This window comes from Theropithecus gelada, chromosome 3, assembly GCF_003255815.1.
Source record: "Theropithecus gelada isolate Dixy chromosome 3, Tgel_1.0, whole genome shotgun sequence".
NCBI lineage: Eukaryota > Metazoa > Chordata > Mammalia > Primates > Cercopithecidae > Theropithecus > Theropithecus gelada.
In genome coordinates, this window is record NC_037670.1 from 76,051,608 (window position 1) to 76,069,074 (window position 17,467).

Sequence of the window (17,467 nt, forward strand, 5' to 3'; positions counted from 1 at the left end):
TTACCAGAAGAGCCACAGAAATGAAGAGCCATTCTTTGCCATTTAGTGCCACAAAACTTCTAGTGGTGGTGTCAACAATAGCTGACATGTATATGAGCCTACCATGTGCCAGGTGCTTCTGAAACTCTAGTCTTCTTACTTCCAGATCTATGTTCTGGCCAATACCTATTATAATGCATTACTTTATCATGCATTTTATCCTCACCATAACCCTAGGAAGTAACTACTAGGATTATGCCCAGTTTACAGATTAGGAAATGGAGGCACTAAAGGGCTAAGAAACTGGCCCAAAGTCACAGAAGAGCAAGGATTCAAACTCCACAGCTCCAGGACCCTTCCTTTTAATGACTCCCCTTGGTGCAGGAGAGCTGGCACCCACTGTTGGGTTTGATCTTGAAGCTTTCAGCGTGGATGGCCCTTATTGTCAAATCCCCCACACTGCTTCTCTTCTAGGACAGAATTATTTCATATGGGGATATAAGTAAGTGAACTAAGATAGGGTAGCATCACTTACATAATTTCTCAAGACAGATTTCTGAATTGTCTCTATAGATTCTAACTTCAAAATGTCAAATCCAAATGAATGTCAAAAGACTAGACTCAACAGGTGGGAAACATGTCTAGCTGTTTCTTTCCTGGACAAGTAAAGCACCCTTGACTGTTTTCTTGCTCTCTTGACATGCTGCTGATTGCACAGCTAGAGTCTTCATACCACACACTCCTAGAAGCAAACAGCCAGAACATAAAACTGTAAAGTAAGATTTGGGAAGAGGCAAAGAGATTGAAGAAGAGGCAGGAGCAAGCATAGGCATTAGCAACTATACTAAGAACACCAGTTATGGCCCAGGAGAAACTTTGGCAGATACTTTGAAACCTGCTGAATGCCCTGCTCAGCCACAGAGCTCACCCACTAATGACAAAAATCATTTTGTGTTTGTCAGCTGAACTCATCCCCCGGCCATTTACTTTAACTGTCCTGTGCTGCATATTCAGTAAATTGGAAGTGTTTCTCATGTCACCATTAAACATCACATTGAGGAACTTCCGAAGGCAGAACTTCCTGGAGGAAGGAAAATGCAGTTTCTTCACAGAGGATGAGAAGCTCTTAGAGTGAATTTCAGGCTGAGCCTCGGGAGAGGACAATAGGCAGAATAATAAGGGCTGAGTTACAGAGAAAGCCTCCTATTAGTGAGAGCAGTGGAAGAGGGAACTCCTCCCTCCCGTTCAGCCACTGAAGGATGAGTTCATACCCTCCTCTCATCGCATTCCTTGCATCAGGTATCATGTCAGAGTAAATGGGGTTCCAAGAAGACCACAGGGCTCAGTGGCAAGGACATAGCCCCAGAACTGGGCAGTGTGGGAGCGGTCTTGCCTGTGCACCTGTCCAGCTGTGTGACCTTGGGCAGTTTCCCCATCTGAAATGGGGATAGCAATGCCTGTCTCCTAGGGCTATCGTGAGGAAGAGAGGTGATTATGAGTGTAGCAACAATAAACAACAAGAAAAGGGAGCTACTATTGTTCTTTAAGATTGTGTAGGAAAAAAGCAGTGAGCCAGAGTGAGTGGACTTGGTGCTAGGCTTCTCAGTTCTTTAATGAACCATCTAGGTGTCTTTAGAAGGACACATGACCTCTCAAGGCCCCAAGTTCTCATCTGTAAAGTGGGAGGACAGGATTAGGGGATCCAGGAGCTCATTTAGTCAGAGAGCCGATTGTATGCCCTGAAGTCTTTATTGCCTTTGGAAAAAATCAATGTTTGGGATATACTGCCCCCATAAAGATGATTTATAAGATTTTTACTTACTTGACATTGGGCAAAGGACACAGAAGTTTGGGGATGGGAAATGGCAAATAGACACCCAGTGCTTCTACTGCTGCCCAGCTAGAATCCCTCACAACCTAGCTCCTAGCACCAATTTAACCTTCTAGTCTACTGCGTCATGAGAATTCCCTGACTAGGTTGAAGTGGATGGGTTCTATCAGAATAATCCTGTTTCTAGATGTATTAATTAACAGCGTTTTTGTTGTTGTTGTTGTTGTTTAAAAAATGTTAGTCCCGTATCTGTAAATTTTTCCAATTTTCTAATAATGAACTACCTCCTGAACAAAAAAAATATTAGCATCTAGATTATAAATTTATGAGTTGAGCTCCCTAGGGAGCATGACCATCTGTGTTTAATACAAAATCATCCTTCCGAGTGCAGAAAGGAAGGCTTTTTGGTATTTGGTAAATGGATTTGAAATCTGGTGACTGGTTCTGTGCTTAAAAATAGGGATTCAAAGCAGACTGTGCTGAAATTGGTTTCCTATCACCCCATCAAAACATTCCATTTAGATTTACACAGATTAATGAGAACATGACATTTTTAATCCCTTCAAAAAAGATGCACTTCTACATGAGACCTCAGACTGGGATGGACAACCGCCTGCCAGATGTCATCACAGGTTCAAGAGCAGACACTCCCAGTGCAGGAGCCAGCAACATACTCCCTTTAAACTTGTCTGACAATGAATAGGATACAGATGAGTGAATTTAAGTAGTTAACTTTATAAGGGAAAATATGAAAGAACTTACAGTTCCACAGAACTGGAAAGTGAAGGAACAAATAGAGAGTACTCAACTATGCCACGTTTGGCTAGAAGATCCCTGAGTTGAATGGTGATCCTTCTGCCTGTCTCATGTGCAACTCTGCTACTGGAATAGTCAGATGCAGACATTTACAGATCTGGGATTCTGGGAATTCTAACCACATTAGAACTGGGAGGTAATATTTCTCAAAAGACACAATCAGCTGGGCTGAAGTCCCTGCTCCCTACTCACTAGCTGGGTAGCCTCGGGCAATCTGCTCAATGTCTTTGTGCTTCTCTTTCTTCTTCTTTCAAATGGGGATGATGTTAGTTCCTCTATCAAATAGCCGTAAGGGGTAAGTAAAATTATACATCTATAGCACTTTGATGCTGGGCAGATTATCAAACATTTATTGATGATGTTGGCTATTAATTTTAGCTCGTAGCGACTCAGAATATAGAATTTTTTTTTTTTTTTTTTTTTTTTTTTTTGGAGACAGAGTCTTGCTCTGTCACCCAGGCTGGAGTGCAATGGCATGATCTGGGCTCACTACAACATCTGCCTCCTGGGTTCAAGCAATTCTACTGCCTCAGCCTCCCGAGTAGCTGGGATTACAGGTACCCGCCACCATGCCTGGGTAATTTTTTGTATTTTTAGTAGAGACGGGGTTTCACTATGTTGGCCAGGCTGGTCTTGAACTCCTGACCTCAGATGATCCACTTGCCTCGCCTCCCAAAGTGCTGGGATTACAAGCATGAGCCACTGCACCTGGCCAGAATATAGATTTCTAAACACAGGAAGTGGAGTGGCATTGGAGGCCACTAACCTGCATCACTCCACTCTCTCCCCAAGCTTATACTTACTGACCATGAAGTATAAGCCCTGGTCACAGAATCCTTGGCATGGAAATTGCCTGGCTTCTGTGTTCCCTGGACTCCTGCAGGAGAGATTTCAGATGAAACCCCAGAAGTTGTCTGTGTTAGGGACACTGTATGAGTCCATTCTCGCATTGCTATAAAGAAATGCCTAAGACTGGCTAATTTATAAAGAAAAGAGGTTTAATTGGTTCATAGTTCTGCAGGCTGTACAGGAAGCATCACAGCTTCTGCTTCTGGGGAGGCCTCAGGAAACTTCCAATCATGGTAGAAGGCAAGGGGTGAGCAAGGAACTTCACATGGCCACAGCAGGAGGAAGACAGGGAGAGGGGAGGTGCCACACACTTAAATAACCGGATCTCAAGAGGACTTTATCACTATATAGTACCAAGGGGAGGATGGTGCTAAAACATCCATGAGCACTCCGTCCCCATGATCCAGTCACCTCCCACCAAGGACCCACCTCCAACACTGGGGACTACAATTCCACATGAGATTTGGTGAGGACACAGATCCAAATGGTATCAGCCACTATTTGCTTCATGAGAATCTGTAGGCTCAAGAACTGCCCCCTACTTCTCTTGTATTTCAGAGATGAAGGTCTTTCAGAATCACTTGCATTGAATGGCCTTGGTGAGAGTCCAGGGCTAACATTGGAAATCATTTCAAGAAGTGATAACATGAAACCTCCTGCGGAGGACAGTGTCTGTTTCATTGACTGGCATTCCCTAAGTGCTGACATGACAGGCTTATCTTGGAACTCAGTGTTGGGCAAAATGCATGCCTACCACTCCTGCCAACAAGGCTGGTATATCTTATATTGCTCTGGAGGCCCCGTCAGAAGACCTAGAGCCAAGTGGTGCGTTCGGGCATGGTAACCATATTGCCCTGTTGTGGGGAGCACGTCATTCCTTTCTCCATCCTTGGTTGAAATTTTATTTTAATATTTTGTTACAAAAAGGCAGGTATAAATAAATACATATTTTCAATTTATGAAAAGCCAGTTCATTTTCAGGAAAAAAAAGGCACTTCCCAATAGGTCAGAATAATGCATAATCATTGTTCCCAAAAGATGGAGGGACAGTAGTGTGGACGAGAGGGACTACTATTGACTGGAAGAGCAGGAAAGTACAAATATGTTTTAAGAACCAATTCTGGAAGATGTAGGATCCATACTTTATGTGTATTTTACTCATATAATTATGACCATTATACTTATGAAGAACAGGGATTTCTGAGGTTTTTAGAATTAGGCCAAGGCCCCGAAGCTAATAAGAATCAGAACCAGGTGTGTCACCCAGGTATGTGTGACTTCAAGGCATCTGTTAGACCAAATCATCTTGAAAAGTACCTGAGGACTTAGGTGTCATTTGCTGTGAGCAGCTGTGTCCACGGAGGCAGAATTCAGAATCAAAACACAAATCTGTCCTTTTAAAGAAAGCTCAGTGAAGTGAGGAAGATTTGATGCCCTTCGTCGGTATCGATAGTTGTTTCCCTTTTTTGCACCAACAAAAAAAATCTTAGATCTCATCACCGGAAAGATGACATTTCCCTTTAAACACATTGCTGGATCCCTCTTGTTTTGTGACTTGGAAAGGTTGGACCTTAGGCAGAAAGCTGACCTTGTTCTGAACACACAGAAGACTTGGCACATTTTAGGTTATCCTTGGGAAAATTCAGAATCCTCATGGAAGTGTTCTAAAGACATCTTTTACAAAAACCTGTTCTCCTCCCTAATATGGGACTCTTAGGGCCTCCGGGGTCAGCCCCCAGCTGCTGACAGCGGGCTCTGCACTCAAGACAAAGATGTGTCCTGATTCCACGGCAGTCTTGGGGCTTGGTTCTTGCTGTGCGCTGTGTCTCACTGAACTGGCTGGCATTTCACACCTAGCAGTGGTTGCTACTGTTCACCTTGCTGGGCTCTCCCAGAGACCTGGGGACCAGCCCCAAGCTTGTCTTCAGCCTGGATGATGAAAACAGACAGTGGGCTACACTACCTGATAGAACTACCTATGGCTGTTTAAGTTACTTAAAATGAAAGAAAATTTATAATTTGTTTTCTTAGTATTGGATAAAACAGATAATAGAGAATTTCCATCATTGCAGGAAGTTCTGTTGGACGACACTGCAAAAAATTACAGTTGACAGTGGTTATTAGCTCCATAGCAATCTATGTGACATTGGGAATAGCTTTAATCAGCCCTTCTTACCAGGCTCGTGAGCTGTGAAAGCAGCTTTTCCCTCTTATCCCTCTCACACACACACACACACACACACACACACACACGACTGAAACACGAAATTCTCCCCATATTTTGTTTTGGGTTTGGAGACCAAGCCTGGCTATTAACATACTCTCATTAGTCATTGACTGGAAGACCTCCATATTAACTCTTATTTTCACCTAAATGCTAGTAAACAATCTTTGATAATGTTCTCACTGCTTCCTGCTAATTGCTTTTAGTGATGCAACTCACTCTTTCATCCCCCAGAGGGATAAAGGAACGAGTAACATCATGCTGGGGTTTGAAAGGAAAATACACATTTTTCTTGCCATAAAAGAAACTGCAAATCAAGCTGCTGCTGGTGGGTGACACTGAAACTGTCTCACCCAACATGTCGACGCACTGTGCTGATGCTATCCTTGTAGCGGCTTTCCCTTCAGGACAGAAATATACAACGTCTAAGCCTTCCAAACCTTAGGACTCCAGTTTTACTGTGAGGAAGATACTGGCTGAGTAGCCTCCCATTTGATTATGAGTCAAGACAAGTTGCTCAGCCTTTTCAGCCCCTTTTTCCAATATTTTGCCATCCATCCAAGACTTTCTAATTGGTGGGGAGGAGTGGAACACATCACTTATATCTGTGATGTACCGATCTTTTTGCTTTTTATCATTTTAGTAGTAGACAGAAGAAAAGAAACTTGTATAGGATAAGAGAACAGAGGTAGGAGGAAAACCAGGACAAGATGGTGTCATACAAGTCAAGGGAATTTAAGCTCTGGAAAGGAGGAAGGTCTGTCTGCTGCAGACCCTTTGGGTTTTCTTTAAACAAACATCAACTGCAACTTTGCAAGGAAGATGGCTGTTTTCCCTCTTGAAACTCTGATAAATAGCCACTGTTCTATAATCATTTCCGAATGTAAGAATATGTTGCACAAGAGATTTCTGCATTCCTCTTTTTCTCCATAGGCTAGCCAGAGTTACTGATTTGTCCCAGTTCCTACTTCCCAGACCTGGGAAACAACATCTTTCTCTCTTAGCTGCCATGAAGAACTGAGGGAGCTCCTTTTCCTTGAGCTCCTTGGCCTTGTCTTTCATGTCTGCCTTCCATTCTAAAGATGTTTCACTACACCAAGTAGAGTGCTGTGTGCATTGTAGACAGCCATGCAGCAAGTATTCATTGGATAAACAAATTTATCCTGAAAGTAGAGCAGCAAAATTTTTGAAATCTTACAAATCAATATATCTTACATGTGAATATTAAGCTGTGCAATTTACTCTACAATAATGTATGTTTGTATTACACTGTGCACCAGTTAAATTTCTTAATTCCTCTCCTAAAAATCAATTGAGTGTCATTGCTCTTGTTTGATTGTGACACATTGGCTTGGCTTCAAGTCCCACTGCTGACCCCTAGAGTTTACTTAACCCAGCTCGAGAAGTAAGGGATTCCTATAAAGCACAGGCTAAGATCTAACTCACAATAAGGCCAGCATGTCCAAGTACCACTTCTCACTGTCTTCCTCTATCACCCTTTAGTTGCTCACTTAGCCAAACATATCACCTAGATGCAGCAAGGAAAGGAAAACTTTATGGCAGATTTCTCCAGCTGGCTTTCTGATCATCACAGCCACATAGGGCAGGGGAAAGAACCTGTGCGGAGAGGCAGCTGCCACAGGCCCCCAACAGCACGGTTGACGTTCAGAAAGCCATTGCCTCCTGCTCTGAAATTCACAATTCCTGTTGTGAGTTACAAGTCAAATTCCCAAAGTTGCTGTCCTCATGGAAAACCCATAAGTACACATTTGCCTAATTTAAATGTCTGTGGATTACTCAGAGAGTAACTGTTTTCTCCCTTTGAAATGCTCTCCCAGCAAAATGACCCATGTTTGGTATATATATAGCATAATTTTGAAACTTAGCAATTTCAAATGTTTTCCTAGCTGTTAAATGACCTTTTTCCTGCTCAATTTTTTCCACCAGAGTTCAGATTCCTTTAAATCTATGGATTGCTGTATTCTGACTATGCTTCGGAATTCTCAAACCCTATTTAAAGACAAGGAAGATAAGAATCACAGAGACGCTCTCCTTTTGTGGATCAAATTTGGGCATTTTCTTTGTTCATTGTGTGGCTTTTACTTCCATTCTTAAAACTTCTATTTCTATTAAAAGAATCATAATTAAACCATGGGTTTGCAGTGACAGCAATTTTAGAGAGAAAACCACTTTTCTTAAAATATAATGAAGAGCTTTTTAGTCAGAGTGGCTTCAAAACAAATTATATTTCAGGCACAATAATGAGGTAACTTGGCCAAGGCCTCAAAGGGTACCAACCGCACAGTGGCGCAAAGGGGCTTGTAGGTGACAGACACTTCTTGCCTTAGGCATTTTGATCAGGTCCCCTTGGGTCTTCATTTATCAGCTTAGCCAACACCAACTGTGCAACTTTTATGTGTCAGACACTGCCAAGAGATTGGGACATTGCAATTATGAAGACAGTGACTGTCAACAGAGAGACTGAGAGTCTTCCACACTGTCAGGGCTGGAGTCCTCTTCTCCTATCAGTATTGTTCACAATACACCCTCAAGGGCAAGTTGCTTACCTAGGGTCTGTAGCAGATAGTGGGAAATACTAAGGTGTTAACATTAGGCTCCAATATTGCCAGTCCAAGCCAAACTGGTGGTGCAAAGGAGACTCTAGAACATCTCAGAGGATGGGGAGAGGCCCTTCAGCTGCAGGGATCAAAGGGGGCTTCCTGGAGGAGACAGCTGCACGAGCATTGCTGTCACAGTTCAAGTCCCTAATCTATAAAAAGTGCTCTTTGCCTCTTTCTTCCTGCCTCATAGGCTTACTCAAAATTTCTTCTCACTTTTGAGAGACTGAGGCAGTAAAGTTGAGGAAGTTGTTTATAAGAATGACCCTAATCCCCTGGTCATGCCTATCCAGATAAGCAAATTCTGGGAATTGGAGAGGAGAATGATTGTGCATGTCCCCATTCTGTAGCTAAATCCCTGAATTATTTAGATGAATTCCTCATGAATCCCACCCACCGTGTGTATCACCAGTTTCCTAACAATTCGTTCATGATTAATGTGTGTGTGGTCGGCTAGGGTAGGGGTTTGTTGTATCAGCTAAAATATGGCCTTGGACACAACTGTCTCAACAGTCTGAAATTCTCAGAGAGGAAGATGGAAGCAGAAACATTCTGAGAAATCTGTTTTTTTCTACATCTCCCTCCTGCTTTTGTCTGTAAATGAATATGGAGCAGTTCCCATGGTGGTTATCATTAGTGATAAAATACCCTCTGGAAACCACCACCTCCTAAAATCTATTGCTATTGAGCTTGAAGGGATCGATGACTTTACTAGGGGTTACCAAATGTATAGCAAGCAGGACAGGTGATAAGTAAATATCAAACTCAAAAGGGAAGTTACTGTGCAGGGCCCTAGAATTCATCTTTCCTCAGGACTTAAAATCAGATGAACTGCTTGTTTCCTCTAGGCAAGAGTATTAAGAAATAACCAGGCTAGCATTCTATAAACCAGAATCACTTACCTTGTAAACTTGTGTTTTTTCTCTCAGACAAGTTTTGGTATTGTCGGCTTTCGCCAAATCACAAAGTCCTGCATTACGGAGACTTAGAAGAGAGTCCTCAGGGAGAAGTGCCTCACGATTCCTTGCAGGACAAACGTAAGTAGCCCTCCTTGGCAGAGGCCTGAGTGTTGGTCCATTGGTTGTTTCCTAATCACAATATATCATGCAGCGAAACTATCAGCCTAAGTAAGCCCTTTGAACACATCTCATCTAGTTGTAAGTCTTGGCCTGAGCCATCTCATCAAGTGCAAGGCCTGGATGGACTTGGGCTTTGGAACTGAACAGGGGAGAATGTAAAATGGATGCAAAGGTATCTTCACTGAAAGACGTAAACTTGGGGTTCAAATGTCCGCTTTTTACATTGTTTATCCAGGTGCTGTGTCAAGGAGCAAAACCAATACAAACCTGACTCTGTCAGTTGTCTTTTTCTGAAACCCATAATAATTTCTTATTTTCATAATTTATATGTCTGACCCCTACAACATTTATTCTTTACAATTTTTTGTATCCCATAGTTATGACACAGAGTTAATGGCAGGTCCAAATATAGCTAGTTTCCCTCAAAGACACTGAAAATGATGATCAGTTACCTCTACTGTTTGCTAAATATTTCTCTTGTATATTTTTTGACTTTTTCTGTATGTTGTCTGTTTTAACATGCATGCTTTTGAAGAGACAGTAATGTGCAGGATTCTTTTAGCCCCACACGGAACCAGGTGCCAGGTTATTTTGACAGTGTTAGCCATACAAATTAAACAAGTATTATAGAAACACTGAAATACACAAGGGTGATAAATTAATTTGAGGAGAAATGAGATAAAATGAATGTAGCCTCAGAGGATATCCCAGGTAGAAAAATCCGAGAGGGAGAAAACATTCAGAGCACTTTTAAATAACCTTTAAAAGTCACCTTGACCTTGCAGTATTCAGATAAGCGTGTCCCAGATAGAGTCCTTACCCAGAGTCTCACACCTTCTGTCCTGTCACCCTGGGGCCCATGGAAGTCAAATCTGGATTGCCTTCCTTACAACTCACGGCCATTGAAGGCGAAAATAACCCATGAGTGGGAAATTTCCTGACACATTCAGACTCTGCGCTGACATCTTAGGCAGACAGCCTGGAACATTCACTCTTCCTCCAGCTTAAAAATGGGACAGTCTGGTCTTTGTAGTGTCATTTAGTTCAGAAAACGATCTTGTTTTCTTTCATAGGAGAACTTTCTTCCCAGCCCACATTATTGGCTCCCTAAGTCAGGGTTTACAGAAAGAAATCTGAAATCCACTGCTACAGAGAGCCTTGGGACACTGTCTATGCCTCCCTGCTTTGGGGCAGGAGTTAGGGGTGTCCTGGGCCTCTACCTGTAAATGAGGATCCTCCCTTTACAGTTCAAGCCTTCCCCACCCCACCTTGGCCAAGCTATAGAGCAGTGATTCTCTAAACGTGGTCCCTGGAACATCAACAGCAGTATCACCTCGGAACTTCTTAGCAATGCACATTCTCAGACCCCATCCCCAGCCCAGCTGAATCAGAAACTAAGTGGGTGGGGACCGGCCATCTCTGTTTTAACAGATGTTCCAGGCGGTTCTGACATGCACATTTTGTGATTCCCCAAACGTGGCTTTCACTAATAATTAAAAAAAAAAAAAAAAAAGTTTAAGTAAATTAATAGTATGTTGCTAACTTTTAACTTGGGCCAAAAAAACAAAGGATATTAAAAAAATAAAATCTAACTAAAGTTTAATATCACAACCCTTTCATGAAAGAAAGGACCCTCAATTACAAGAAAATAAAAAGTAAGAAGGACCTAATCTTAGATAAAAGACAGTCCCCTCTGCTAAACTAAATTAGCTCGCTGAAAAACTCACACCAGTGTCCTCATTTTTCTGCATTTGCTATTAACTGGTGAAAATCTCACTGGTGTGAACTCCCCTGTGAACTAGGAACTGACCAGAGCCCAGCGATGTGGAATCACTGCTCTGCAGTTGGAATCACTGCTCTGCAGTGGTTAAACAGAAAGAGTTAGAGGTTATTGTTGGTTGAAACAAACAGCAGCTCCCCAGGAGGTCCGGGCCCCACAGCCCCATTCTTAACCTGTCACAAGGGGAAAAGTGGTCAGGACAGAACAAACACAACCTGACTCCCCATATGGTCCAGTGAATCTGCTCTCCCACTAACAGGACATAGTGTTTAGCCCCGTGTTTACAGGGATGTAATCACTTCTCAACCCAAAGATAGGCACTTGACTGACAGGTTTACCAGGTGTTAGCACAGCACCCCCATGCTAAATGGCCAGCTACCTAGGAAATTGGCAGCCACAGCAACAAAGCCTTGTGTAGGGGCAGTTCCTGGTCTTGCCCACAAGCTGATGTCCCCCAGCTCTGCTAAGACCCTCACCCCCAAGACTCCAGGGTGAAAATAACTAACCTGGAACCAGAGGTGCTGATGCCAGGGAGAGCCGACTTGCCAGGGTGAGTTCAGGAGAGCAAGGCCACAGCTGCAAATCTCCACACAGCTTTTCACAGTGGCCACTGAGCAAGGCTGGTTCTTGAAGGGGTTGTGATAGCCCCTCCTGACCATGCCTCCAAAACTCTTAGCAACTGTTTTCCTCTGAAATGAAGTTCCAAAGAGCTGCTCCAAAAAAGTTTATCCATTGCATGATGAACTAAGATTGCATACTTGTGCGGATCTATTTATCTGCACAAGTATTTATCCACACCTTGTGGGAGAGTGTGTGTGTGAGAGAGAAAGAGAGAGAGTGTGTGTGTACTAGTAAGATTGTATCCTTCTGCACGTATGTGCTAGAGAAATGGGGATACTCATGTAATGAGTTGAAATGAAGCAATACTGTGCCTGAGACAAAAAAAAAAAAAACCGGCCTAGGAAGCTGAGGTTTCTTGCTGCAGGCCTGCCACCTTGGTTTGCATTTAATTCCAATTCTGCATTCTGCCTAGAGCAAAATAGCCACCTTTTGGAACCCTTAAAAGTCAGAAACCCCATTCCACTGGAAAAATGAGTCGTGCCTTTAATTAATGTTCAGTGTCATTGCTCTTGCCATGTACCATTGCCCTCTCTTGAGACCAAGGCAGAGATCGTCTTGCGCCCCTTGAGTTAATCAGTGCTGAATACTGAGCTATTGATAAATCAAATAGTAAAATGGAGTTTTCTTAATACAGACAGTGCACATGATTGAGGGTGCCTCTTCGGCTGTCTTCTCCAAAGCTTTAGGAAATCTTTCATTTTGTGTTGCTTTTCTTTGTCAGGAAACTTGGCCTTTGAAAATCGACATCTTCTTACAGCCCCACCTTCCCCATATCCCTCCCAAGCTGACTTACAGGTTGTCATAGCCCCCAACAAACACAGGACCCCATTGCTTTGCAGCCATGCCCTGGGTTCCTCACTGCCTCCCTTTGAAAGAATCTAGGCCAGCATTCCTCACTCCCACATCAGAGGGGGCAGGGAGGAAAGTGCTGGCTCACCCGCCCATGCGGAGATTAAGCCTGCTCCAGTGGATGCGGAGAGCAGCAACACAGAGAGGCACCGTAGGCAATTTGGGTCACCAAAGCACACAGAATAATTCAGGTCCCTCCATCTACAGAATTAACATTATCTGATTATTGATAATGGGAATAATTGCAAATGGCATTTATTGAGTGCTTACTATATACCAGGCCCTATGCTAAGGGCTTTACGTAAATTATTCTCAACAACCTAAAGAGGTAGATAATATTGTCCATATTTTACAGAAAGGAAACTGAGATACAGAAAGATTAAGTAACTTATTCAAAGTCATAAGATTAGTAAATAGTAAAGCAAAGATCTGAATGTAACTGTCTAACTCCATGGCCCAGATTTTCACCCACTACTGTGTACTGCCTAGATTAAAAATCAACAGTGATCTCAGCTCCAGCATCAGGATTTAACTCTCAGAGCAACCATATGGGATAGATAATGTTAGAGTTACACATTGCAGACAAGGAAACTGAGGTTCTGAAAACTTAAGCCCAAAGTAGTAGAGGAGGTTAGTGGATGTAGAATTCAAACCCTGGCACTCTGATTCCAAAGGCACATCTCTCCCCACCATTCCATGTCATGTGGCTGATCTGCTTGGCCAAAGAGACCAGATTCTTCATGCAGCTATCCTGGGATCAGCCTGTACCTCCTCATATTTCTACCCACAGGAGCTTCTACTACGGAGCTGTGCACACAGCAAGAGCTCAAGCCTTCCTAGCTACTTCCTCTGAATGGTTTCTGCCTGAACTTGGATCTCAGTGATGAAAGCTGAAACTGTTTTCATCGTGGGTGGCCACATTTGCTTTTTCAGTAGTAGTTTTGTTTTAAATCACAATTAAACTTCCTTCCACGGGTATTAGCAATCAAAGAGTTTCCTGAACATCTGAAGTGATAACTACATTTAGGGCTGTGCTCAGCATGATTTAGGGGGCTGGCCCCTTACAAAGGGAGAAATCATGGCCTAACAAGGGAACATGGAGTGGAAGAAGAATCACTAAACCCAGCTCTTTTCCCCTACTAGCCTAGCTCTGTGTCATTGCATAATTGATTTCCTCCCTTTAGGGTCAGTCTTCCCATCTGTAAAATAGGAGTGTTGAATTAAGATGGTCTCAACCCAGCTCAAACTATAAAAAGCATAGAAAGAAATGAGGCCATGCCCCAGGGGGTAAATGTGGCGGGAGGGTTCGTTCTTCACTGGTGACCCTGATTCTCACAGATCTGGACCCCCCTTCTTTATAGTGCTTCCCTAAAAAAGGCCTCATCAAAATGCTAGCCTGGCTTTGAAGTCATCAAGAGCTCCCTGTGGTCTCCTTAGAGTGTAGATTCCGGAGATATGGGTCTGACCCCTCTGTTTCTGCTCATGAGAATAGAGAGGCCAGCATTTGAGCCTTTCCAATGCCTAATCTTCTGGTGCATCTAGAGACAAACTATGCAAAAAGCAACCTTTAAAAGCTACACTGTATTTTTAGAACTTTTTGTTTTCCTTTTAGTCATAATCCTATGAATGATGTAGCAGCTGGTCTCTAGGACAAGGGACAATGCATGTTAAAAAATATACATGTACTTCCACAAAACCTAGTGAAAAAGTGACTCTTCTCCTTGGAAGCCTTTCTGTTAGAGATTCTGAAGACCACCCCCAGGACAGACTATGGTGTTACTCTTATCACATTCCATACAATGGGTTTTCAAAGCTAAGGGCTAACTTACCAATTGTAGACTGTGGACACTCTCTCTAGTTCATGGTCCATGCTGTATATTATAACACAAAAACTTTCTACAAGGCACTTGTGACTCAAACTCTATTTGAATCTTGAGAACGTTTTTTAGAATGAGTTTGTTGACTATATCACATTCCCTTCAATGGTGGTTTTCCATTGGAAAGTTAGCCAACTTCCCAGAGTATCCAAATGTCCCTTCCTAGGGTAGGGATTAGGCAGCCAGATCAGCTACTGAGGGAAAGGAGGCCAGTTCTTGATTATGAAAATGGATTTGAGGAGAAGTAAGTCAGTGTTCATGGTCAAAGGTGGGTTCAGGAATCACAGAGACCACCCACAGGAAGATGCCAACCCCAAGGGGGTCAGGCAAAGAGGCAGAAAAGGGATCTGAGATCAGTCAGGTGGGGCTATATTGCTACCATGTGCTGCAGGGATAAACAACCCCAAAATCTCCATGGCTTGCACAACAAAAAGTTACTTCTCACTCACGTTATACAACATACACAGGTTGGCAAAGGGCTGCTCCATATAGTCACTCAGGAACACAGACCAGTGTGCACCATGTCTTCCATCTTCTCACTTCCTGTTTATTTCCAGCCCTAAGAATTGCCCTCTGACTATCGTCACCTTGTCTTCCCTGCGCCTCCTCTGCTCATCCATCCATTCCCTGAGCCTCTCCTGTGCCATCTGGATGGAACAGGTCACTCCTTCAGTTTCTGCGGCAGGGGAAGACAGAATGGAGGGCCTCCACCTAGAAAAGTAGCATTTCCTTTCACATTTCATTGGCTAAAATTAATCACATGACCTGACTGCAAAGGTTGCTGGGAAGTGTAGTTTTCTATGTGTCCAGAAGGAAAGGAGAGACAGCTATTCATAACTACAAGTAATGTCTACCAGAAGGGTCCAGAATCAGGTTGCAAGATGTGGTGAGATATGGCAGGGGAACCTACAGAGATTCCTGGAGGATTCATCACAACCCCACTCTTCTTAGGGTTACAGAGAGGCCTAGGAGTGTCAACAGATATGGACAAAGTTCTTAGTAATTTTAGGGCACCTGGAAAATGTTAGCCTTTGAGGCCTTCTTGTCTATTGTTTTAATATTCTAGGAGTGTCAACAGATATGGACCAAATTCTTAGCAATTTTAGGGTACCTGGAAAATGTTAGCTTTTGAGGCCTTCCTGTCTATTGTTTTAATATTCTAGGTATTCTGTAATTTTATCCTTATCTCTCACCTTTACAACCCAGTTGCCCAATAAAAAGATGTGAGCTTTAACTATGAAATCTCTCATCATCTTCATCATTAAGAGAGTCTAAGGAATTGATTACTTGGCATTCCCACATATCCCAAATTCTTGGTAAAGCCACACTAGCCAGTGTGCATACCTTGATTCATAAACCCATATGGGGCTGGAGGGTTAGGGATTGGAGAGGGGCAGATGACTTTGCATTACTTTAAATTAAGGTTCCAAACCATCCTATTGCCTTCTTTCTTTCAGTTGATCTTTTTGTTTCTAATTTTTTATTTTCATTTCATTTTTTGTAGAGACAGGGTCTCCCTATGTTGCCCAGGCTGGTCTCAAAGTCCTGGCCTTAAGCAGTCCTCCTGCCGTAGCCCCTCAAAGTGCTAGAATTACAGGCATGATCCAATTACTGTTCCCAGCCTCTTTCACCTGATCTTAACAAAAGTTTTAAGTGCGCAAACCCTTCCATATCTTTTCTTATCTTCCTCCAACTCCAGAGTAAGACATAAGATAACATCATTTTGTCTAACTGCATTATTTCCAGAATCCTGTATCAGAAAGGAATTCTCCCTTTGTTTAATTGAGTTTAGTTTTGTTGTCTGTAAAACAGGGATAATAAAACCTGCTTTACAGAATTAATGAGATGGCAGAGAAAGAGATTTTGGAGAGTGAGAGTTCAGAACTATTTAGAGTTGGATAAATTTTTTGAGGGAGGGCTGCTTTCTCTCATTATCCAAAAACTCAGAAACTAAATAGATGCAAATGCTATAGCAAGAGATACTGATATATGTAAAGCACTTGGCATTGCTCTTGTCACACAGGAGCCCTCCGTAATATCAGTATGAGTATCACTGTTGTTACTACGGTCACTGTTATTTCTACTGCTGCTTCTAATGCCATCACTTCAAACAGTACTATGATGGGTGTTTTTTTATAGGTCTTTGTTTCACTGAACCAAATTCAGCTTACAAGCAAGTTCTTTCTCCCCAGGGATGCTTTTTATGAGAATATAAGATATATTTTAGTTTCTAGTCCTGGGACAGTACCTGGCTTCTCTTCCTCTTTTCCACAATCTTCTTTTCTCTTTTTGCAGTAGTTTCTGGGAATGACAACCACAGTAGCGGACCCAGTGCTTAGTCCTGCTTCTTTATTGACATTGAAGCTTTCACATGGTGTAGTTACTTGCATTTTCTTTTATGAATTGCAGTGCCGGTGGCAGATATCAAAGCCGTGGTGACGGGAAAGGACTGCCCTCATATGAAAGAGAAAGGTGCCCTTAAACAAAACAAGGTATGATTTCCAGATTATTGCAAATAACTCTGCCCAATGCAGTCAGCAACTGCAGCCAGCCCAGCCCTCCTTTATAGCAGTGTTTGTGTGTGTGCATGTGTTCCGACACACCTCTCTTACTCAGCTCTCCTGTTTCCTGTCCCGATTCCATTTATATCTCTTACCCTCATTCTTTCTCTTCCTGATGACTTTTCTGATGCTCACCATCTCTTCCATTCTCTCACTTCCTGTCTACTTCCAACCCTGAGAATTGCCCTTACTATTGTCACTTTGTCCTCTCTTGAGCCCCCTCTGCTCATCCATCCATTCCCTGGGCCTCTCCTCACCTCCCCCATTTATGTTTATTTCTCCCTTCTCCAACTTCCACCCCAACATCTTTCATTTTCTCCTGCTGTAATCATGCTCTTAATATCCTCCCCGGGCTCTCAGCGAAGCCTAGGACAGGCAGAGAG

General features: G+C 42.8%; 1 protein-coding gene across 6 annotated transcripts in view; it reads left to right on the top strand.

Annotated features, from left to right (window-relative positions):
* The window catches only part of ELMO1 (engulfment and cell motility 1), a 584,323-nt gene that overhangs the window by 550,109 nt on the left and 16,747 nt on the right, over positions 1–17,467 (top strand). For all 6 annotated transcript variants that reach the window (XM_025378540.1, XM_025378539.1, XM_025378538.1 and 3 more), the window contains 2 exons: positions 9,247–9,354; positions 16,933–17,015. In XM_025378540.1, coding sequence (XP_025234325.1) covers positions 9,247–9,354; positions 16,933–17,015 — 191 coding nt within the window. The remainder of the gene's footprint in view (positions 1–9,246; positions 9,355–16,932; positions 17,016–17,467) is intronic.